At 41.8% G+C, this 25,149-nt stretch overlaps 1 protein-coding gene across 3 annotated transcripts in view; it reads left to right on the top strand.

Moving 5' to 3' along the window:
* Positions 1 to 25,149, top strand: part of DHRSX (dehydrogenase/reductase X-linked) — a 169,195-nt gene that overhangs the window by 122,030 nt on the left and 22,016 nt on the right. For all 3 annotated transcript variants that reach the window (XM_066982978.1, XM_066982969.1, XM_066982965.1), the window contains 2 exons: positions 1,204 to 1,411; positions 17,246 to 17,453. In XM_066982978.1, coding sequence (XP_066839079.1) covers positions 1,204 to 1,411; positions 17,246 to 17,453 — 416 coding nt within the window. The remainder of the gene's footprint in view (positions 1 to 1,203; positions 1,412 to 17,245; positions 17,454 to 25,149) is intronic.

The following is a 25,149-nucleotide window of genomic DNA, read 5'->3' on the forward strand; positions in this document are numbered from 1 at the left end:
AGTGCAGGTCCACCTGCTCCACCGTGGTCTCCACAGGCTGCAGTGTGGAACCCTGCTCCACTGTGGTACTCCATGGGCTGCAGGGGGACAGCCTGCTTCACCATGGTCCTCACCACAGGCCGCAGGGGACTTCTGCTCTGTGCCTGGAGCACCTCTCCCCCTCCTTCTTCACTGACCTTGGCACCTGCAAGGCTGTTCCTCACTCCTCTCACTCTCCCAGCTGCTGCGAGGCTGCAGGTCTTTTTTTCCCTTTCTTAAATATGCTCTCACAGAGGCGCAAACAGCATCGCTTATTGGCCCAGCTGTGGTCAGCAGCGGGTCTCTTATCTAACATGGGGCAGCTTCTAGATTCTCCTCACAGAAGCCACCCCTATGGCCCCCTGCTACCAAAACCTTGCCACGTAAACCCACTACACCACCACACAGCTTCAGTACATGGTATAGTTCGTATGTTAGCACAGGATTCTCTGCAAGATGCTGAAATCAACAGTGTATGTGAGGGATGTGGATGCTTATTTTAGGCAGTGAGTGAGAAAATTGTGGTTTGTAGAAACATATGCAAAAATATTGCCAAAATAAGCAGTCAAAAAGTTGTTTCAATATGCAGCTGCATGTAAACATAGTGATTAATATATATTGGGTAAATTTACTGCATCTTTTCTCACCCACACCAGTGAGATAGAAGTTGCAGATTTCAGACAAAGACTCAACAGATCTTTAAACTTCAGCCAGGGCTCAGCAGAAAGCTATCTGGGAGAAAAGATCTGACACTTAGCCTGGTCTTGCCTCCACTCCTCCGAGCTCTTTGATGGAAGTAGTGTTGTTGGGATCACCCAGTTCCCACATCCTCTTGGTAGATTTACTGTTGTGGATCTGCAGCATTGGATTCTGGCATGGCAGCAGAGGGTTAAATCAGCTTTTAATGTCTTCAGACCACTTTTCACACTTTTCATCTATCCTCACAACCTGGCAGGGAGGGAGAGACAGTCTACCTGTTTTCTGGCTAAAGGAGTGGAAGTGGGGATTTTCACATTTTTCTCAGCAGGAATCAGTCAGTGTCAGCTTTACACTTCACATGCCATCACCAGCCATTCATTGCTCTAAATGCCATGTTTACACTGTGCAGCAGGAGATCCGTGCTCCTTCTATCTAGCTTCTTCTCTGCAATAAATCAACTGGTTTTCCCTCTACTCTCTCCTCCAGCTGGGGTGATGCTGGTCCCTGAAAGGAAGACAGAGGATGGGTTTGAGGAGCACTTCGGCTTGAATTACTTGGGACACTTCCTGTTGACTAACCTCCTCTTGGATACGCTGAAGCAATCAGGAACGCACAGTCACAACGCTAGGATCGTCACTGTCTCATCAGCCACCCATTATGTAGGCAAATTGCACCTGAACGACTTACAAAGCAGGTACTGATCCATTTTGGCTGTTCACTGATCTGCAGTAAGGGTGTGTACTGATTAAATTGTGGGTTTTTTTGATGACTTTTTTTTTTTTTTTAATAATGGTGCTTCTCAGGCAGTTGTTTGGATCTTGAACAAAGCTTGCGGTCTCTTACTCTGAGCCTTGAAAGCCTTGCTTCCTTTCTGATGATCACACCGTGATGGCTGTGGTGCAGTCTGGACTCCTCGCTGCTTAATCCGGGAGACTCTGAGCAACTGGGAACTGTTTTAAAATGGAGGGGTGATCGCTAACAGGCTTCACCCTCAACTGAGTGACCTCTTGGGGCATGCAGGCACTGAGGACCTGATCCTTTCATCGATTGGGCACAGTGGATGTCTGTGGATGCCCTCACGGGGCCGCGTGTGCCCGGGGCCCCAGGGGCACATCAGGGATGTTCTCTGAGAGGGCTCTGGCTGGGCTCTGGCAGGGCCGGGCTCAGGCGGGGCCGCCGGGCCATGCCTGCCTGCCTGCTGGCAGCTTCGCCCAGCCCACGCCCTGTCTGCCACTTTTCCCTCTCGGGCAGCCCTGCCAGCTGGCACCAGCTCCATCCTCCCGTCCCTCCGCCTTGTCCCATACCACTTCTGGTCTCTCATTCCCCCTCCTCCACCATGGTCCTTCTCCAGCCTCACCTGCTGTCCTCCCTGGCCCCCACAGGCCAGCCCGGTGAGGCACTGGAAATGCTCGAGCCCAGCTTCTTGCCTGGGTCACCCTCTGTGCTTCCCCGAGGGAATGAAGAATGGGAAGTTCATCGAGATCCCAATGCTTTGCTTGTGGCCCAGCAAGGTCCGCAGAGCTGTGTGGCCATATTCTGCCCGTCCACCATGGGTGGATGTCTGTGGGATGTTTGTAACGTGACCAACACATCAAATGCTGTGGTAGATATCTCTGGTGTCATACAGGATCTGTGTAGATCGTTTAACTAGTTGAGGAACGAGCAGTATAATTTAGATGATAAATTTTAAACTTTCCACGTACAGTTAACAGATGGAAGTGACGCGCTTGCTAGCAGGCTCAAATTGAGTCCCCCTTCTGCTGGCCTTCAAAGAGTTGCTGCTTGCTCAAGGGAAATCAGTGTTTTGCATAATTCCCCTGCAGAAATTTTTGGTCCTTTGACAGGGACTTCAGCAGGTACTTAGAGGCACCTGGCCCGAGGTTTCATTTTGGAACAGAGACTGAAATTAGAGGGCTGGGCTGTTTCCACTGCACACATTTTACATATGAATGCTGCATTAAGCATGCCAAACTTTCTGTTTGACTTCTGATTACATAGTATGGCATCAGTTTTATTACAAACACATTGTTTAAACTCTGCAGGGTAGTAGCAGTTTAATCTCTTGCTTGTAAAACAACCACAGGAAATTATCCTTACTCTTCAGTTGATGTATATATTCATTGTTTCTGATGTGCATGTTGGATGGCACCACACAAGGGGACTAAGGGGAGTGTAATTAGTATTTCTTTGGGGTAAAGAGCGGAATGCAAAATTAAATGTGGCTGTTCTGTGACTCTAGATAACAGTAGTTTCCCGATCATAGCAAAGCTTTGTACTTTGCCTCTTTAGTTTAGGATTGTCCTTATCTGTGATTCATTCTTATTAGCTCATACTATAAAGGAACCAGAAGCATTTCAATTTAAAAAGTTCGGGTTGAGCTTGAATGTGACCAATCTTATGGAAAGAAAAAATATATATGCTGTTGAGACTTACCTGCAGTTTTTTTGTCAAATCCTGCCCTGTTGCATTTCAACTTTATTGGCATAACAGACACAGAATAGGACAGAGTCTGGCTGATTTTATGTGCTCTTTGTCATGTGGATGCTCTGAGTTGCTCAGGGGCAGCAGTGGCAGTGGTACTTGCTCCCCCAGGCATCAGGAACTCCACTGGCTTCCAGAGCGGGCTGTGGACTCTTCTTGGTTCAGGTGGAAGAAGACACTCCTGTTATTTTTTAACCTAGGTGCAGATAAGCCCTGACACGGCTGTATAGTTAGTTGTCTCATAAACGGTGCTGCTAAAATCAGAGATTGCTTGTGTATTCAGGGACATGCCTATAGTGTGAGTAGGTGGTTTAGCAGCACTGGAGAACTGTTGCAGGGTGCCATACACAGGCGTCACTGACACTGTGAAGCCTTGGAGATGCCTTGTGATTCAGAATAGCATTTAAGAGCTCTGATGGATGCAGTAAGGACACCCGAGGCAAGCACTGTGATACAACAGTGGACTGCCACGGTTTCCTAGTGACAGAATCCCTCATTTTTGTAGCTCTCGTGAATGTGGAATCTTCCTAAAAAAATTGTACTGGCTTTTTCCTTATTTTGAGTTGGCTGTAATTCACTTCACAACTCCGGTTTATGTTCCCTGACTGATGTGTAGTCCTAACCTCACAGGAAGGCAGCCAAATGATTTGGAGCCGTTCATTCACAGTAGAGAAAGGGGGCTGTACTCTGCTGGAGAAGTTACCCGTGGCAGCAGACTGAATTGTTTACCATACTGTTGTCCCATTATTCCTAGATTTTGGTTGGGCTAGTGTCCAAACTGGAGGTGAGTGATGGTAGCAGAGGAGGGATCCATCCATCAAATACAGCAGAGAAGGATAGACAGAAGGATTCTTGAAGGAGAAATGAAGGAGAAAGTAAACTGAGGTGCTTTACCTTGGATTTTCTTTGTGATCATTCTCCCACTCAGGAGAGCCTGGGATGACAGTCACAGTTGTGGCCATCACTCTCAACTTACCTTACTTGTACCTGCTGCTCAGAGTTCTGGTCTGAAGCCAGAAGTCATCCATATCACAGTGACCACAGGGCCACATCACAACAAATAATTGCCAAAAGGTCTTACTAAGAAAAAGCATTAAATGCAGCTTTTGCTACTGTCTTCCATGTTTCCTCTTTGTTTTCTGCCATCTTACTAGTCTGACTTATCCCATGTTTCTCTTTCCAACTTCTTTTTGGTGTGAGTGTTAATTTAAATGTTCCTTGATTTTCCTTGCACGTTCACTTATTTTTCTTCCTCTTTATCTCTCTCTCTTTGTGCCTGCCTGCTTGACTTCTGTGTTTGCAGTTTCATCTTCACCTGTCTTTTCAGATTTTTTTCTCTCCGTTGCCTTTTCCCTCTCTCTCTCATCCTTTTCCTCTTTATTTGTGTCTAATTTCTGTGCAACAGTTCATTTGATGCTCTCCATTTCTCTTCTTCTTGCCTTCTCCCCTCAACCCCAGTCCTATTACTCCCCTGTGAGTGTCATTTTCCCTCCTTCCCGCCCATCCTCTTCCCACACACACCAGTAAAAGAGACACAGCATGGGTACATCAAGGCAGGACAGAGCTTGTTCCAAACTGGCAGGGCATAGCTTGTTTCATGTATGTTATTGAAAATGCAAACGCACAAGAGCAATGACTGTTCTCCCGGTTCTTTTGCTGAAGGATATATGAAGAACATCAAACGCCTTTGTGGTCTTTTAGATCCAGACCATTTTCAACAGGAATCACATGAGTCGACAAGGGCATCCCTAAGGCAAATCATTCTCCTTCATCCCTACTTCGAACACTACTGTTTTCAAGGAGGTGAAAGTTTAACAGAAACGCTATCTGCAGGCATTTCAGCAGCGGTGATCTAAGCAACTGCGTGCTGATGGTCGTACACTCTGCACCCCAAAAGTAGAGCAGCATAGCTTTTATCTCCTTTTCTCCTCTTATGCCTGCTTAATATAATACTTTCTAAAGTGAGAGAAGAAAAAAATATGGGCATGACAGAATATGGACATCTGTTTTTGGCAGAAGTTTGAAGAACATTGTGCCATCCCGTCCACTTGAGATGGGCTTGAACAAGGCACTGGAGTTCATGGTGCTCTTACCAGGCTGGGAGGGGGAGGGCACTCTTTCAAGTTCTCCACCTACCAAAGTAAGAAGGAACTTTTGGGAAATGAACAGAAAAAGGCTTTACTCCCTTTCCCAGGCTGTCGGTCGTGCTTGCATATGCTCCCTTTCCCAGGGGTTAGCATCTTTGTGTGTTCTGTCTAGCTTTTTCTCCATGACTAACTATTCCTTTCATCATCCCCTCTTTTTGCATGCCAAATGGGCCCTGTAATGCTGTGAATCACAGATTTATGAACTCCCCAGCCATAGTAACACAGCTCCTTTTCTGGTTCACATCTCCTGTATATTCAGGAACAGTTAGTCACACTTTTTTCTGCTATCTTTCCTCTGCTCTGTTACTGTGAAAGGAACTGACACTTTTTTGTAACTCCGAAGCTGGTACAGTCCCAGATAATTTCTGTGTTTTTTCCCCATAGCCTTGGTGCATGAATCATGTCAGAGACAACAGAGGTTTAAGTGATAGAAATTGCAAAAATCCCCAGCTGCCACATGTGTGCTGGTGAAAAATAGGACAAACAGCTCTGTGCAGGACCTGGGAGGGTGCTGGGGAGGCGAGGCAGCTCCAGTTCATCTCCTCGTGTGAGGCGGTTCGTAAGGGTGTCACACAGAAGGTGTCACATGCTGCTGGGAAAATCTGTCCAGCAAAGTGTCTGGAGGCCTCCCGCTCTTAAATAGTGTCCTTCATCTCTTCTTGAGTTAATGTGATGTTGGTAGATAAAGTTGCAACTCAGTTTGGGCAGAAAGTTGAGGATCACATCCCATAAATATTGAAGAGATTTTGGAAATATTGTCTGCAAATAGCAGACACGAGAAGTTAAAATGTCAAATTATTTTGGAAAATATGAATCTATTTTTCAGACCAAAATCATTGATTTCGGGATATTTTATTTCTAATTTGTTTGTAATTATCCTTAACAGTATGCTCTCATTCATATTTTGAAGTGTAATGTTGATCAATGTGAAACTGCAAACCTTTAATTTCTAAGTCATCCTGTTAAAGTATGTCCATTTGTTTCAAATGACTTTTTTTTTTTTTTTTTTAAGATGGCCATTTATTTAGAACAGGTTGTGGTGGTGGTGGTGGTGGGTTTTTTTTTTGTTTGTTTGTTTCTTTGCTTGTTTGTTTTTCCTAAGAATGGTTTAAAGAGACAACATTTTTTTCACAACTCTTTTTGATAACTTCACAGTTGCTTCCTCCTGTGCCTTTTCATGATTGATCCATCACTAGTAGTTTCTTAATTCTTTCTGATTGGAAGAGCTTATGGAATGCACAATATCTTCAATTCATGCAAAAGCAAACATGAAGCTGATGTAGCACAGGAGCAGCATAGTAGTATTCTATATTTCCAATTCTTTAAGTAATAAAGAAAAATTGTAAGAGGAAGTAGGAGTGATTTTAAATATTTCCCTTTTATTTGTTAATTCATTTTAGTCCGTACAGAAGTCTTTCACAGTTACATATAAGGAGCTGTGTTATTGGACTGCTGCTTAATAAAACTCTGAAAACTACAGAAAGTGTAATCATAAAAGATTCTTTCAGACAAGAAGACAGATACATGTTATTGTAGATTTTATTTCATTTGGGGAATATATATTTTTGTTTGAGTGGTATTGTTAAAACAGCTGCCCCACAATGACTTTTATTGCTTTTTCTGGCTCTATTTGCAAGATAAATCACGTTCCCTTGGTGGAAGTCAATACCAACCACAGTGCACTGTTGAATTCAGTTAAAAGTGTTCTTCCTGCTTCAGGTTTCCAGGTCTTCTTGCCTATAATTAGATGATAAGTATTCAAATGCTTAATTCATCCACATGAGGGTATTTCAGTCCTTCTTTGCAGAAATCTTTCTCCGTAAGTGCAAAAGGATTTTCTGTTTTGCCAAATGATTTCTTGCTTTTGCAGCAATTAGCATTAATTGCAAAAATTGACTTGCTGGCCTGGAAAATCAGTGTACCAGTGAAGGCCCATATCTTGAATACTATAAATTAATTAAAACAAGAAAAACAAACAAAAAACAAACGAGCTATTAGATTAGAAGACCAATTTTCTCACCAGTCCAAAGGACAGTGTTTTAGTTCATGTGCAGCAAGCATTTTACCCATATTGAAGGCCATAGGTGATCCCAATACATTCTTGCAACCAGTAATGAAGAAATATTTAAGTTGGGACGTCAGCTTTGGAAAATTTTAATTTTCCATTTATTGGTGTAACTTCATTCCATCTAATTAAATATTTTTATGGTTCATTGGTTTTTGAAGAATAATAACATTGTGTGACTGCTATCACAGAGGTAATGCCAGACTTTGATGTATTCGGGGAAATTAAATGTAGCTACTTTATGTGTCACAATGTTAAACTCCTTGTCTAAAAGGAATTAATGGTTTTAGCAATGCATTGTTAATAATGATTAATGATTTAATAGCGCAAAGTGTTTCTGAACTAGTTCAAAACTTTAATATGTTTGAAGATATTTGATATATGGGTGTTTCTGCTATTCAGCCTCTCCCACCCTGGTGGGTTAAATGGGTGAAATCACCTCTCTGCAGCGTACAGGACAAGGATCTCATAGGCACGCTGTTTTCCAAAATGGCAGGACAGTTCAAGGATAATTTGAAAGTTAATGTACTGCACCACTGTGACAGAGAAGGGAAAAGGGACTCGCAGAGAAGACGGAGAGGAGATAGATTGTCACCCTTGGGAGGTGAAGGTTAGTTTAACATCTCCCTGAGAGCAAAACCACTTAGTAAGGTGGAGTGAACCTTAAAAGCTTTGGGGTTCGGTCTGGGCAATTATTCAATATTTTTTTTAGCATTCCTCTCAATTACTTTAGCTGCCTCCATACTCGCAGTACCTTTTCAATGGTGTTGTCCTTGGAGCTGTGCAGTGTATCTGGGGAAAGCCGACATTAGTGCCTGTAAGTCCCCAGAATAACGTATTAAGGGAAACAGTGAAAATGCTCAGCTTGGCCCCACCATATCTCCTCTAGGTTCACCTCTGCTATTGCTGCTGGTTCTTCACAACCATATGTCCCTGATATTGCCAGATATGTTAAGGATTACAAGGTGTAATGGAGGGAGTCAAAGGCAGATTTCTGCCTCTGCAATTAAATATGATGACACTTAACTTTTACTCTTTACTCTGCTCCCCATCTTAAACCTCTTCTTTCAGCAAAGCAGAACTTGCTCTGTCCAAAAGCATCCCGAAACATTAGTCGTTTCATTGAACAGTTTTCTGTATAAAGCATGCTTTCTGTGAAAAATAGACATCCTAAATAAGATAAGACATTGTAAAAGCAAAATATTTTAGCCGCCAGGAGTTTTAGCACTGCCATAATGTCTTATAGTCAGCATAGTATCGTTGAGCCTGACTGCAGGCAGCACTATCCCAGCTACCCAAGAAGACAGGCTGGGGTGCCTTTGGCTCCCGGTAGCTTTCTGAGAAGTGCAGGAGCTCTTAACAGCGATGCCACCTGTAATATGTTGCTGCAGAAACGTCTAAATTCAGGTAGGGTGACTTTTGCATGGTGTCTTTTCTGTCATCAGCATGAAGTGGGGGTTCAGTGTCCGAATTGCTACCAAAAATCAGTCTGCCAATGGAGCAGTATCATTTAAATATTTTGTCAGAGTGAGTGCTGGGAGCAGGGAAGCCCTGTGACTGTGTTCTGTGGTTTGGACACAAAACTCCTTGCCATGCTTTGGAAAACCAGACCTGTCTGATTTCATTTACTTCTGGTGTGTTTGCAAGTGGAAGAGATCTCATGCACTCCAGCCCCAAGCCCCTTCTTAGGAAATACGTGGTTTTTGATTACGGATCTCTGTTCACAGTGTTCCAGGGTAACGTAACATTAGGAAATGAAAAGAAAAAAAAATCCCAAACATAGCCAAACAACTCTAAGGCAATATTGTAGAGAAAATGATTGCTGTCACTGTCTAATGCTGGTTATGGGCTGCTTTGGCCCACAGTACATTGTTAGTTCCTTGCAGTTTGATGGGAGCTTTTCTACAGGTAGTGGAGCTTAAGGGAAACCAAAATGAAGCAGTGAAGAAGGACCGTGGCCTAGCAACCTTTATGTAATGGAGAAAAGTGTTTCACAGGGTTGCTTTTACTGTATGCTGAAGTTTTCTTGTTTAGGTTCCTCAAGTAAGGCTCCTCTTTACAGGCTCCTTCCATGCACTTACTTAAGTCCTGCATCTTTTCTGATGACAGCAGGAGGCTGCTGGTGGCAAAAGCAGCAGTTTTTAGATTGTTTCAACAAACAAACAATTATTTGAAATTATTTTTAGGTGCCAGAGTTGATAATATCATGTTCCTTCTGTGATCAGAGAGTGATGGGATAGGAGTTTCTGCACAGCACTTACAGATATCTCAGGGGGGAAAAATGTATTTTGTAATCTGTGTGCACAACCAAGCCATGTTTCCCTGCTAAGACACATCAGTACTTCAGAGTGTTGAGTGTTTGCACTGCAGAACAAATTGAGTACTTTCTCAAGTCCAAGGTGGATTGGCAAGGTTCAGCCCATTACAAAATGAAACTTTACGTTATCTTCATATACAGACCAACAAATTTCATGCAGTGTACTGAAAATCTGCTAACTACATTTGGTGAACTGTGCTGGATTTGCAATGGCAGCACCTTAGTGTGCATAACTAAGCTCTGCTGTTCCTTTTCAGTCCCAGAATGAAAAGTCCAGAATCTACAGCTGGTCTGCAAGTCTACACCAGATTTAAGATGATTTTATCTAAACAAAAATAAGATGTGGGATTGTTCAAGTTATTACTGGGCAATTTTATGGCCCTAGGTGCATTGTGATAGAAGCCAAAAAACATAAGACCCCTTGGTACCTTCAACAGAGCTTTCAAAGCTCTGTTGTAGGAGAGTTGGAAAGCTTTCTGCACAAGTGGGTGAAGAGTGCCACGAGCTTGTCTTGATATAATCCAAGAGATCATTTTAAAAAGATGAATCTTCAATAACCTGAGATCCAGATTATCCAAGAGATAATATCAAAAGATATGGCAGTGATGTTTCCCTATCACTTGGAAGAGGCACGAGGACACAGAATGTAGGTCTTGGAGCCTTATTCTGTTTCTTAGCTGCAGCAACGCAAAACATTTGTTGCTTCTATTTATTTATTCATTTGTTTGTTTGGTGGAGATTTTTAATTGAATGAAGGGATACCATTATGTTCAAATACCACTCTGAGCATTAGCCAGTACTTAACACTGCATCATGTAAACTGACAGTAGGAAAATGACTCAGGAGAGGCAATTTATATCATTCTTTATAACGAGATATATTTTCTGAGAGCATGGAATTATAATAATGGCAACTTGAACTCATCATCAATATTTAAAATCGACAAAAAACAAGAACAAAAAACGCTCTTAAAATTAACACCAATTGTGCATGAACAGAAAAAACAGACTCTTTTTAAGATACTGGTTCTGCTCAGACTTTGAGAAGACCAACCTTTGATTCCACGTTTCGTACATTGGACAACTGTGTTGAGCACACAGCAATGGAGTTGCACACGGCAAGGCAATCAGTAGGGCTCTCAAAGCTCCATCTCCTGCCATTAGGAGGAGGAATCAGCCAAATGAAAATGATGCATCGATTCCATCTGTGTGATAGTAATGCCTAGGATGACAAGCCCCTGGTTATTTCACCTTTTATAAATATTTGTATAGTAAAGACCTTCCCGGTTCCTTCAATAAATGTTGTCCTTCAAAGACAGTAGTTAATTTGTGTTCTCTGCATTTCCTACATGTGTAAACAAGGATTTGGCCACTGCATGCTGTGCATTTACACAGCAAAGGGCTGAAATTTGGGCAGCATGGCTTTTTGAAAAAGACAACCCATCTTCCAGTTTGTGGCTCCTGTTGAAATCTGGATTAAGCACAAGACAGGAGTCACCGGCTTGCAGAGAAGTCAGCTACTGCTAATTGAGGCTATCAACAACATTTTTCCTCTTAGAGAGAAAGCATCTTCCGTCTTTGAGCTTCGACCCTTATGCTTATCCTCTAACTTTAAGGAGAAAAATGCTGTTTTACCACTGAAAGGCTTCAGAAAAAGCCCAGTGTTGGCCAGAGCTGTGGGTGAGCAGAGTGTAGCACCGAGTAGCTCACTGCAGGGAGAGGGGGAAGCTCTGAGAAGTGGTTGCTCCTTCCTGGTCAGAAGTGAAAGGACAACCCTGGCTGCTATAAAAGTGCAGACTGTCTCTGGCTGTTTCAGTAATCCCACCGTGACCAGCTAGGACATGAAGGGTGTGCTTTTCAGCTTGTGTGGAACAGCTAATTTCATCTGCCAGCCTTGTGTTCTTCCTTTCCAGCATGTCCGTCACAGGCTCATCAGGTGCTTCAGGGGGCCCTAATGCGTGAGTCTGCATTCACTCAAACTACAGCTGCTGGTGTATTCGAGTTCAAATACATGCGGGAATGCTAAGGCTGCCTTTATGGTTATATGCATACATATTTATAAGTATTTAAAAATCTAAATCTTTCTTTAAAAAGGTTTCAAATCAAGTCTATGAAAGAAACATGCATGAAGTGTAGTTGCTCAATGAACACCCAAAATATCCGGACAAGAATATGAAAGGGGTAACTCTACAGCAACCTATAGAAATAGTTGCAATTGGTAACATGACAATTATTGCACAAAACATAAATCTAACAAAATCTGAATAAGTAGGCATGTGAACACTGTAGATTTTAGTTCTGTTTTATTAATTCATATGCTCGTTTCTTTCAATTTGTAAGATACTTTTTTTTGGTGGTAATAATTGTATTCTAATTTCTCCAACTCTCTTTTTTCTCCATTTCTCTGTTTTCCTTTTTTTATACTGAGGGTAAATCACAGTTGATGACACTCAGCAAATGTGTTCCTGGGATAAATATATATAGTACCGTCACGAAGTCTGCTTAAATCTAATAAGCAATATTTAGGACTCAGGCTTTGGTTTATCATTAAAAAAAGAGAGAAATAACTGCTTATGATAACCAGAAAATACATAGCTATATTCTGCCATATATTTCTGTAGCTGCTTTAAAATAAACTGCAAAATGTATCAAAAATTTTGCACTGCATTCCCTGGAGAAAGAAAATTTAAGACTGTGAAAGCTTCATGAGTGTTTAATAATAGTCTTTTATATTCTTTACTAAGCAGCGGTGATGATGTATTGCAAGATTAATACATAAATCATTAAGAGACTTTAGTCATTTTAATACACCAAGTTTGTGTTTTGCTTAATTCACTGATTCATCCTAAGGCATATATTGAAATTTTGTGCAGCCTTTCATTATAAAACTTGTCTTTTAATGGAGCATATAGCAATCTGGTTGTTCTGCAGTTTGATCTTAGCACACTCTGCCCTCCAGGCAAATTAACATACTGGAAATTGGGGAGCGTGGTGACGGGTGAAGGGAAGATGACACACACAAGACCACTGCAGTGTGAAGGAGGTCCAAGCCAAACTGTACTGCTGGCACCAGCCGGGTTAAACGTAGCTATGTGCTGCTCAGTACAGACACAGGTCCTCTGAGCTGTTTGTTGAAGCAAGGTGTGGTGGGGATGGGAAAGGATGCTGTTTCTGTACCCTTCCTTCAGTCAGTCTGCGTCCGTTTCCTTCCACACATGTGCATAGTGCCAAAGCAACTGCTAATAAAAAAGCAGAATGCAGTGTGAGAGCCTGCACGCAGTAGGTGTGGAGGCAGTGGTCTGTGCTGAGCAGCAGTTTTGCTTCCCCAATTACTCAGTGGGTACCTTGAACTGACTTAATGTCCTTGACTAAACATGGTATCATTGGAGATGAATGGGAGACCTCTACAGCACACAGACCTATTAAAGTCAGCCAAAAAAGAAACCAGAGTAAGACTGGCTGCCAAGGGAAGTGCTAAACGTGGATCCAGTTTTCAAAATTGGATAGCAGCAGAGTCCATATTTAAACACCTAATTAGCCACTGCAGGATCCAGTTTGAAATTTGGCTTCTCATTACTTTTTACAAATACATTGCCCCAGCATGCTGGGGAGACTGCTGCTGGAGACAGCACCATGGAGATGAGTAGTAAAATCAGCTTCTTATGGAAAAAATAAAAATAAATAAATAAATAAAAAATCAACAAAACACAAGGCACTCACTCACTCCAAAATTGAATACTTATTTATTTTGTTCTGGCAAAAAATACAAAACAATCCCTTTCTCTTCCCCCCCTTAAATTTTTGCAATGACAACTCAAACTTTTCAGTCTATGTTGAAAAAAACAAAACAAAACTTAAGCCAAAAATAATAATTCTGCTAAAATTAATCAGATAGAGAATTCATAGCCTGCCGTATCCTGATCCTTTATTCATCAGTATAGAATCAATGGAACATTATTTTAAAAGGAAGAAGAAGGTCTTGTGCATTGCTGTTCTCTTGGCCAGATTTCAAAGCAACTAATTAAATTCTGTCTGCCTTGGCTCCTCCTATAGTTTCCATTTAGTGAGTTGTGCATTGTCCTATTTTATCTGCATCAACATGGCAAAATGCTCCAAGGCAGCATCCCCTAGGGGAGACTGTTTTCCGTGGTAGGAAACAGCCCGCAGACAGCCCCGCTCAAACAAGTGGACGGACAGGGGCCTCTCCAAGTTACCAGCGCCAGGCACACAGCTGCCAGTCTTCTGCCTGGCCACCCAGTGAGGAGGCAGAATTTCTCACCTGGGAGTCTGCCTGCCTTGCTGCGAGGCTTTGCCCTGAGTCCTCAGGAGCCCAAATGTCACAGGTGTCCCTCGTGCGCTGGTGTGCCCGCGCATTCAGCTGGTAAGCGGCCCTCTGCTTTGGGGCTGTACTTCGGCTAGCTTTTGTATGTGCTTTCATTTCAGGAGGCTTTTAGAGCCTTTGGAAAAGGAAAGCAATGTGGAAATGTGCAATGTCGATGCCGTTATTTTATTTAATAGACAATTTTAGCTTCATTCAGTGTAGAAAATGTATATAAGTGCACAGAGAGAGACTACCTTTAGATACGCAGGCTTTAAATTCGTGTCATTCCATGCATAGGAATACATGTATGCTCATGGAAGATGCAATTATGGTACAGTTAGAGGAACCTATGCGTTTCTATTTTCTGATTCATAAAGCCAAGACTGGATGTATTGAAATCAAGTAAGCAGCATCTTTTTTTTTTTTTTTTCCAACATGGTGTTTAATCAACATGAACCTATAAGACTGGGTCTCATGATCAAAACAGTCATTCAACGAAAATACAATGAAAAATCAGTTCTGTGTCACAGGTGATTCCTGCATTGTGCAGGCCAGTGGTGTCAGATTCCTGGAAAACAAAAAGCACACACACACACTGAGAAAATGGAAAGAGAGCAGGTAAACATTGCAGGGGTTATGCCAAAAGTGTCTGCTCCGTGCATCCAATTTGATATCCTTCACATATGTAGTATGGTACTGAAGTCTGATTCCCTGCTGCCTTGCAAATCATTTGCATCTCCGCTCTGGGATATAAAAGGCTTCCATACTGATTGGATAGCTTTTTATATCTTCTGAGCACTCGTGTTTCTCTGGCATAGATATCTATGCAAAGTACAAGGCTTTTGAGGATCCGGCCCTTGTAGTTCACGCTTCGTTGCCACGAGGTAAGTCAAAACAGCACCGACACAAAATGTGGGAACGGGAAGGAGCGTTCACCATCCTCCGGCCTGCCTTCTGAAGGTTACCAACGGCCAGACGAGACCCAGGCAGAGCGAGTCCGAGTAGTCCTAACCCTGCTTCCAGGCAAGATCGCTCCGGTTCAACAGAGGAAGCTTGTCCCGTGCCCTGGCTCGCCTCCTCCAGCGGTGGGAGAAGGGTGGCACCAGAGGAGAGAGGCCAGGAGCCGCTGCCAGTTGGCTGCCGGGGGCGGCAGCAGATCAGGGCCTCCCTCCCGTGGGGAGCAGGAGACCTGCCTCGCCACGCCAGGGGGCTGTGGTGGCTGCGGATCTGTCCCTTCAAGTTAAAAGGGCTGAAATATGCATGAGGCGTAAGGTGACATTTTGAGCGTCTCAGATCAGAGCACGGACATTACTGAATTTAAAAGGTAACTGCAATTTCCGGACTAATGCCAAGTCACTTTTATATTCATGCAGCGGTCGTTCTTTATTCTTAAAATAGCCCATTTTATACTGAGGTGCAAGTGATATCTTGATAATGATGGAGCTGCGTTACCCAGCGTCTTACAGCTCAGGCTGTGCAGGGGCTGGTCACGATCAGCTGTCCGTTTTTATCCTCTCTTAAATTACACAACACTTTCAGAGCCTGTTTGTGTTTTGCTTGAAGAGAAGAAAAAAAAAAAAAGAGAGATGCACTGGATGTTCAGCAGTGTTGTCTTACTATAGCCGAGCTGTAAGATTTACCATCGTGTCTCTCAGTTTCTGAGTCCATTCAGACAGCCCTAACAATTAAAATGCTGCTTACCTCCGCAGAGAGTCAGCCTGTTTGCTAGCATGCGGGGGTTCCTGTGAGGCACACAGGGTATTATAAATTAGATATTAAACAAGAATGAGGTAACAAAAAGAAGTCCCAGATGAATTTGCTGTTCATTCAAAATAAAAACCGTGCAGGCAACAACACCATCAGAAAGCCGACGGCAGGCTTTCCAACAGGCCAGGAACATCCCCAGCCTGGGTGTTCGTTGTGCTGGTGACGCAGGTGTGGAGGACGAAGCCTGCGTCTGTCGCAGAGGCAGGACAGCAACTAGGGGGAAGGAGAGAGCTGGGTCAGAGACATCTGCTCCTGGGGGCTGCTCCTCCGTCTCCCTCCTTACCAAAAGCTGCTGCCCTGCAGGCTCTACCCAGTCTCCATACAGGCCTCAGCTGACACAGCCACTGCCCAAAGGCTCCGGCAGGGACCACAGCAGTTTTGCTGCCCCCAGGAGCCTGTTGCCTTAGGCACCTGCCTGCTTTGAGCCGTCTGTAGTGCTAGGAACTACCTTCGTCTGCTAAGCACACAAAAAAAGGCTAAATGAAAGGCCCGTGGTAATTATGAGAGGGAATTGTCATGGCATAGGAATTTCTGGAAGCAATGCTGAGGCCTCAGTTGGGAGGAGCATTTAAAGCGACATACCTGCTAATTTGCCTGCAGGTAGCTTGCTTATTTAAAAAAATACTGCTGCCTGCATGACGTGAAACCCATCTAATCAGCAGTTCCTGAAAAGTTTGACTTGAAAGAAAGGCAGATTCAGCATCCAGATTAGAGAGGCGCACAGGAGTCTCAGCAGGTCATGTTTTGCTGTAACTCCTGGTATTTGTGTGCCTTTGCTATACTTTCTGTTTGGCATAGGCCGAGGCAGCCACCTTTGCTCTAAAGACTGCATATGACATAACTCCGGTTACTCTGACAGCCGCTCTCCTTGCCCCATCTTTATATTCATCTCTTTAGCTGTGTGTAATCTGGTGTCACTGGGGCAGGTGCAATGATTGCCTTAGTCATCCGCACTGTTCCCACCAAAGGAGCCTTAATCAGGAACTAGTAGGTCGTGCTGCAATACAAATAATAGCCAGGAGCAGTACAACGAGGCACGGATTTACTGGGTGGGAATAGGGTATGTGTGTGTGGGAACAGGGCAGTGAGGAATGGGAGGATAGTTCACCCCTAGATGATGGTATTCTGCAGATTGGTGCCTCAGCATTTAAAGTTAAAATAGATTGACATAGAGATTCTAGCAGGTACTGTGTAATGTTATTTTTATTATATTCCCCCATGAATCAGGCTTGGTATCTGATAGAATAATAGAAGTGCAGAAAACAGCATGCCTGCTATTGATAAGCTGTTTCTTGTGAAGATTCAGTGTATAGCTATTTGTTTGCTGGGTATTGCCAAATGCTGCACATTGGATGCTTGTGCAATTCTGTTTCCCTTCTGTTGATTTCTTTTTCATGTGCATGTCCCTCTCTCTTTCTCTCTTGTATACAGATGTTCGTATTCACCCCATGGAGCCTATGCCCAAAGCAAACTTGCCCTTGTGTTATTTACCTATCGACTACAGCATCTTCTGACTGCAAACGGAAGCCATGTGACTGCTAATGTAGTAGACCCTGGAGTAGTGAATACCGAGCTCTACAAGCATGTCTTTTGGGTTGTGAAATTGGCCATATGGATGACAGCCTGGCTATTTTTAAAGGTACGCATTTTTTTCATCATTTTGTTGCCATGTCCCTACATGGTGAGAGATGCCATCAGCACAGAGATGCAGATGTTTTCAGAGTTTATCTTAATTTAATGTAATGTAAAGCTAATGTATAGATAATGACAGGCTTTCCCAGAACAAACGCTTATTTTAAATGGAGAGAGAACACTCACGGTAAGAGGAGGGAAGGCCTATCGCTGTGTCTGTGGCTGAACAGGTAGTTGCCCATGCATTAACTATCTCTACACTGATCTGTTTGTGCATGCGTGGCGGTAGAATTGCATTTTAACATGGAGCCAGAATATGCAAAGTGTTCCTAGGAAATGTCTTGTACATCCTATTACGAGAAGCAGACATAATCTGGCACGGTCTACATGTACACAACATGTTATAGAGAAGAAGGCAAAGGAAAGAAGGAAGCTGTACAAATGAAAAAAGTGTTGGTGGGAATTGGCCAAACTCCTTGCTGGGCAGGTCCAAATACTTGTCCTTGGGAATGTGGGACAATGTTCATCTGGGTCTTTCAATCTAACATGTATTTATAATGGCACTTGACTTTCTATTATCAATTCATGGTCTGTATTGGAAAACATAAAGCTGTTTAATAAAACTGATCCAACGTTGGGCAAATCCATTTAAGGTTAGCTTCAATAACATTTTGTAGTGGTGTGAGTAGATCAATATGAAATCAGTTTAGCTGCACAGGTGCACTGCTCTAACGTGAGCAAGCCTTAGAAAGACTCGTGCTGAGAAAATGTACTGCTTATAACTCTTTCAGAAGGTAGTTTAGGATTAAGTGAATGGAACCCGATTCCATTAGAGAAAATTAAATGTCCTAATTAAAACAAACTATTTTAGATCAAGGGGCATGTTCCACAAAGCAAATTAATTTTAAACTTTGATATGGAAATATCACTAGCTTTAATTTTAGAAATGAAACTGGAGGCTGGAAGAGTGGCTGTAAAATAAGATGCAAGCAAATAAACCCATATTTAAAAAAAATAATAGTATCTTCTGAGTACACCTTGAATATTGCAATAAAATTCTAATAGGGATGCTCATAGTATGTAATGCATTCTTAAAGAAGCAGAATGTAGTTTGCCAGAATGTATATATTAAACTTGTTTTGCCTCTTGTGATTGCTATTTTAAATCTCAGTCTCTGGTGGTGATGCTTTTTAATTGGACTGACTTCACTTTGCTAACGTAATAGTTTCATGTAGATGTTTCAGTGGTGCTCAGAATTGTCTCTAAAGCCACAGAATTCTGACAAAAAAAAAAAATCAAAAAAAAAATCTGTGTTTGAGAGTGAGAATTAAATCTCTTGTTTACAGCACTTAAGCCCATTCACTTTTATTGGTGTGCCAAGGGAGACATTTTTGTATTATACTGACCATGTTTAGAAACTAAATGGGATGTCCCTGAACACACGTAAAATGAGATTAGATTTATCACAAGAGGGAGTCAAATACTTACAGCTGTAATAGTAATCCTGATCATTTCGTATTCTTTGTATGAGATACCAGTCTAAAGGAATACTGCCTTGCAATAGGTGAAGGACAGATACACTGACTTGCATAGAAGTGCTGTGTGTGTACTGCCTGAAAAGGAAATGTATCAATTGCTTTTTGAGTCGGAGTGTACTCTGAATGCTTCAGTTACCAAGGCTGAGATTTTCACATTTTTATATAACACCTGATGCTTTTTCCTGTAGGAGAGTGCAAGGGAAGCTTTTACTAGCACTCGTCTCTTTTACTATTATACTCTTCGGAGTTGCAGCTCTGACATCTACTCCTTGCTTATTGCTTATTGCTTAAGATATATTTATGTGTTCAGGATTGACTTAGCCTTCATTTCTCATGTTCAGGAGCACTTTATTCTGTAGGTACGTGGTGTCCAGTGTTCTCACCTTTGCAAACGGGCATTTAGTGTGTCTGGTGTTGGTCTCATGCGCTAGGGTAAATTTCCACTGAGAGAAGTAAGAAAGCAAGTGCACTGTTTGATGATGCTAGCTGGCAGTAGGTGTTATGGGTTTCTTCTACCCTGGAATTTCATTCCTGAGTGCACATATATGAATCTTCCTTCTAGGATTACAGCACTAACACAGTGAAAATGATCTGATATCTCTTTAATCATGTTGGCTCAACTAACTTTTATCACCCTGAAATATTCCAAAGTGGTTTCTAAATGCACACAGGAAATTGCTTCACCCACTGCAACCTGGCGCTCTTGATAGTAAACATAGCCCAGATAATTCCGGTGAGGAAATGCATCATGGATTTATCATTTCATATTCTCTCAAGAGACAGTCAACATGCTGTTTGATTTCATTCCAAATTATTGTGGCAGGTCCTCCCTCTACTACCTTTAAATCCATTTCTGCCAACACTTTGGTCCCCATGGCATTCAAGTCAAATGCTTCCTCAGGATTACAGCACAGCCCTGACTCTTGTTGGGTTATTCTCGCTGGGTGAGGTGGCTCAGTGAATCAGGCAAGGCTGTCGGCTCAACAACATCCACCCCAGAGCTGCTTCAAGATATTTAGATACTTAAACAAATAAACCTACAGCTTTGTAAATAGGCCACGATATGTACATATAATTTGCTCAGAGTATTAACAGCTCAAGTTTCTCAGGGCTGTAAAACATTTTCTTCTGATCTTCATATATAGCTCAGAAAAACCTCTGCCAAAGGTGTTTGCTGGGGGGTTTTGCCCCCAACAGACTACAGTGAGAAGCACCCTGTAGAAATATGATAGGCCAACATAAAGGAGCTGGTGGCTGTCATAAAAATTGCAAAATGAACGCCTGCCCTTTAGAAGTGGTGCTGCTGCTCTTTCTCAGCTAGATTCTTTCTCAGGAATGTTATTGTGATACTTGTTTTAAATTTCCATTTTTCAAATGCTTTCTCTGCATATTTAATAAACATAGATTGCACCTGTCACATGCAAGAGAGAAATTATGTTTATTCTTCAAAAAACAAATTGATTTCTACCCCCATGACTTCTCAGTAAATAAAAGCTGACGAGCTGTCATGATTCTCTGTAGAGTATAGTGGAATATGTTTTCCCTTAGGAATTTTTAACATAAAATGATCTTTTTGAAGAGATAATGTTCAAACTAGTAAACAATAACTAATTAATAAGATAATAATAGATGAAAAAGACATTCATCAGGCATCAAATTGCAATGTAGCCAACTGTGCAACATACCAGTTTTAGTGATGGGTACTGTCCAAACTGGAAGCTGGGAAGGTACCATTTCCCTCTCAGGTATTTCTGTTTCTGCTACAGATATTGAATCTTCATTCTTAAGCCAGATGGCCTCTGCTTGTGATACAATTAAAATGTCTTACAGAAAAAAAGAATATGTTGACTCTCATTAATGTCCAATATCAGGGACTATTCTAGTACTTTTGCCATGGATATAGAGACATTTCTTGCACAGCAGTATTGTAAACTTTTCCAAAACGTTCTTTATGACACACTTGGTGAATGTGTCATTATCAAATATATTCGGTCCTTTCAGCTCCCTCAGACTGGTGTTTAGGAAGGCATCATGGAAGAAGACTGTGCATCAGGTCTTCTCTCAGCTGTCATTTACAAAGACATAGTGCCATATGAGTGATTATGGACTGACAAACTGAAAATGAGTAGGATGAGTGACCCCACTGGCCTGTAAAAGCAAAGGGAAAGGTAGAGTCTAGAATACAAGCTAGCAATCAGCCAGTATAAACTGGTTCATTTATTTTGTTTGTCAAAATAAGCTTAACTTGAGTGTGATTTTCCTATAATGTTTTTAAAGAAATGTTTTCAATCTCTGAGTGCTGCTAGAAAACAAGATCTAAAGAACCCGGATTCATCATTCATGCCAGAAGACATAGTCATGCAGGTCTTATTGCAGCATTTCTTATTCAAACTGTCCCTTTGGCACTCTGAATGTAGAAAATTCATTTCATCCTCCTCCCCGAGGTGTCAGAAGACAAACACATCACCACACAATAACACCAGCTGTAGAGAACTAGAATAATTAAATTCTACAGCTGAAAGCAGCAATTCATCAGCATCAACATCTTCAGTCCATGCGAGTGTGTGGTCCTCATGTAAAGCTAGTCTAGAAGTTTCTCATGAAAAGAAAACTCCTTGCAGGAACATGTCATTTGTGGTTAATTTTTACAAAAGGCTTTTCAGATCAAAACTGGGATTCATGTCAAAATCAGAGAGAAGGAAGCAGTCCACTTTATCCCAGTAGTTCTCACCTTTAACCAGGTCCCTTTTTTGTATATATGTACAGCGATTTAAACATTTTTTTCCCATTCCAGGTTGTAGTCAAAGCGATAGGGCTTCTTCTTTTCTGTCTAATAAATATTTGATTATTCATACAACCACAGAACAGTTCTAGGGGGAAAGATGGAGGGACCCCCTTGAGAAGGAAAATGAGCAAGCTACCTTTGAACTTCTAAATCCTGGTGATGTGGTTATTTTTCTTAGATGTGAATGCCCAGACTCAACACCCTGTTAGGGGGCATGGCAGATGCTTTACTTATGTTAAATTTATGTTAAATTAGAAGGCTTAGGAACACAGAGTGCTCTTGTCTGTCCTATTTAGGGCTAGACACCTCTAACGTAGACTGACTCTAAGTGCACACCTACATAGTCTGGTCTCCACTGGATCCTGTGGTTCCCCTGTGGTCCCAAGATATTGTTATTTTTGTGCGTGTTCTCAGGTCAAATGGCAGGAATATTTACTGTAAGAGACATGTTGAGAGTTGCCAGAGGCTGTTTTGGTGGCAGGAAAGTGAAAGATTTGTGGTGCATGCCTTGTGTGGCTTGTGAAGGGGTAAGGGCGCTGTACGGAGGTGTGCAAAACTGGGATTGTGCTGGAGAGCTTCAGGGGGAGTCAAGGCTATTGAAGCTGGTGTTCAAACACATGTTTGGAGCTGCTGCTGGAGTGATCTATCCCCAAACCACACCCAGGCTTCCTCTTGGAGGAAGCCAGTTGGAACAGGACGAAACATGGAGCAAGCTGGAAATGAAGCAGTACGCAGTCAGAGACCCATCTCATGCCCTCTCCCACAGTTTTAGTCATTTGGTTAAAAAGAAAAAAGAATTTTTTTTTTCCTTGTCAGTGGGAAATGGGAAGACTATCTTCCATCTTTCAAAAGTGTTCACAGAACAAGAAAACTATTTCCATGCCTAATTCTGCCTTCAGGATTGATGCCTTTTTGCTTGGAAAATGGTTTAAAGAAACACAGGGTAAATCTACACCATGCACTATGTAAAAATCTATACATGCACTATATACAATTGTTGGAGTGAAAATTCTGGAATTGTAAGTGACTGAAATTTCGTGATAGATTTTTACCAGCAGGTTAAAGGCATACTGAAAAAAAGGTATTTGTATTGCATGAGAAAGGTTTTATTCCTAATTCCTGTGTGGTAAAAGACTGTTGATTTAACTTAACAACTCTGACAAATTCTTTCATTCTATCTGAAAATAATTCATTTTGTATCCAAAAGCGTTAAAAAAATACTCGTGCTATAATGGGAAGACAGTAAGTAAGCAGTTAATAAATTGTGTAAATATGTGAGCCTAACCAGCATTAGCACATCAGAACATGTCGTCTTGTAATCTGTAACTATTTTCATAGTCAGAACCCACAGTTAGCTAGGGAAGACATTTTCTATCAGTGTATTCCTTGCTAACATATCTTGGTAGTACTTTCCCTCTGTATGTAGTTAATAAGTTTGTACGGTATTCTATTCTCAGTTAGATGTATTGTTAAAAATGGAACAAACATGGAAAGGTAATTTGCTATGGACCAAATACATGTCAGGGACTTGGTATTGATCCCAATCAGTTAAAAAGAAGCAAACCACAAAACTTTTAATGTAAAGGTCTCAAAAAAAAAAAAAAAAAGAGGTTGAAAGGTTGGGAAATTAGGGGAAATCTTGAAATTTCAGCTATATCATTAGCCTTTCACTCTTCAATCATAATCTTTATAATTAGGGGCCACTCATCCCATAAATCTCACTGTACACAGACACGATGTACACTGTACACGATGGATAATTAAAATTCCATTTTCCTTCTGCCAGGTAACACAGTGATGTTTGAAACTTGATCCCACTGGCAGCAGAGTGCAGGCTAGTTACTAACCTTTCTCATCAGAGTATCTCTTGGATACCTCTCTAGGGAGAAGGATCGAGAGAGAGGGGGCCACCCCAGTCCCCACCAAAATGAATGAACCATTCAGCAAGAGTAGGAAGAGGAGTTACAGACAGTTTCACTCTTCCAAATTAAAAACAAAAACAAACAAATAAACAAAAAAAAAAAACATAACACTGATGTAAGGAGAATGACCTCTGGCTTGCCCTGGAAAATCCTGCAACTGGTAGTGCGGATGGGCAGCAGTTTGAAAACAGATCACTAAAAGGAGATGCAGAGGAGGAGGTTGTAGGAGTGCATATTCATATATATATATGCATGGAGAGTTTACCACCAGATGTGGTATGCATTATAGATCATAGAATCATAGAATCTTTGAAGTTGGAAAAGACCTCCAAGATCATCTGGTTCAACCATCCCCCTACCACCAATGTCACCCACTAAACCATGTCCCTAAGCACCACATCCAACGTTTCAGCTAATATTTCTCTAGGGATGACCTTCCTAAATTCCTTAATGTTCTGTTTCTTGTGAATTTGTTGTATCTATAATGAAACAATGCTGATAAAAATGTATACTGTGAATCCCCATCACCTTAAGCCCCTACTTACTACAGAAAAAAATAATTTTAGGACTGTTTGGGAGATTTACAACCATGCCTTTTCCACCCTCTGAATGTGAAAGTCCTTAATTTACCAGTAATGCAAGGAGACTGATAAAACCTTTCAATGTAAAGTAACGAAACTTTTCTATGAACATAGACACATTTTTTTAATACTTATCCCGAGCTTTCAAAGATTAACAGAAATGCCATGTTCTGCAGACCTCCCCTTTTCCTGTGGTCTAAGGCATCTCTGCCAGGAAGCCACCACCGACAGAGCCTAGAGTTCAATAATTTCTGCAATATGAATGCCCATAGCAGAGATCTCCCTCCAGTGATCTCCATACAAACAGTGAAGTCACTCCTAGTACTGGGTCTGTCTTATCCCAAGATAAATATCTACAATTGACAGATGAATTAAGTCCTTGGAGTGCCTGTGAACTACAAATGGGTCCTCTGGTGACTAGCTCAGCTGTAGACATCTCTGCTGTATAAAGGTATTAAGTTAATTAAGATTAGTCCTATCCCAAGGAACAGGACATTAAATCTGTCATCCTTTAAAAAGCAGAGATACTAGTAAAGAACTACACACTAGAAGGTAGTGTGGTTTTAGCTGTGTGCAGAAGAGGGTAGGAACTGGAAGGTGTGTTCATGTATCTGGAGAAGAAATAATCTGTAAGCAAGTTGGTTTTTCAAATGGCAACACCTAGGTGTTTGGAGTATGAGACAATTTCCCATATAAGTGATAAATGTATTCGTGGGCAGCCACAGATGAGGTAATCCCAGTTGCTTATGAAATGTGTTTCTCATATCTGTTTATGATCCATTCTGTGCCTCCACTATTTATCACACAGGTATTGCCATACATTTAAATGGGTAGTTACATAGGTATTTATAATAGTGTCATGTATGTAGTGAGAAAT

Source organism: Anser cygnoides, chromosome 1 (assembly GCF_040182565.1).
Source record: "Anser cygnoides isolate HZ-2024a breed goose chromosome 1, Taihu_goose_T2T_genome, whole genome shotgun sequence".
NCBI classification, from domain to species: domain Eukaryota; kingdom Metazoa; phylum Chordata; class Aves; order Anseriformes; family Anatidae; genus Anser; species Anser cygnoides.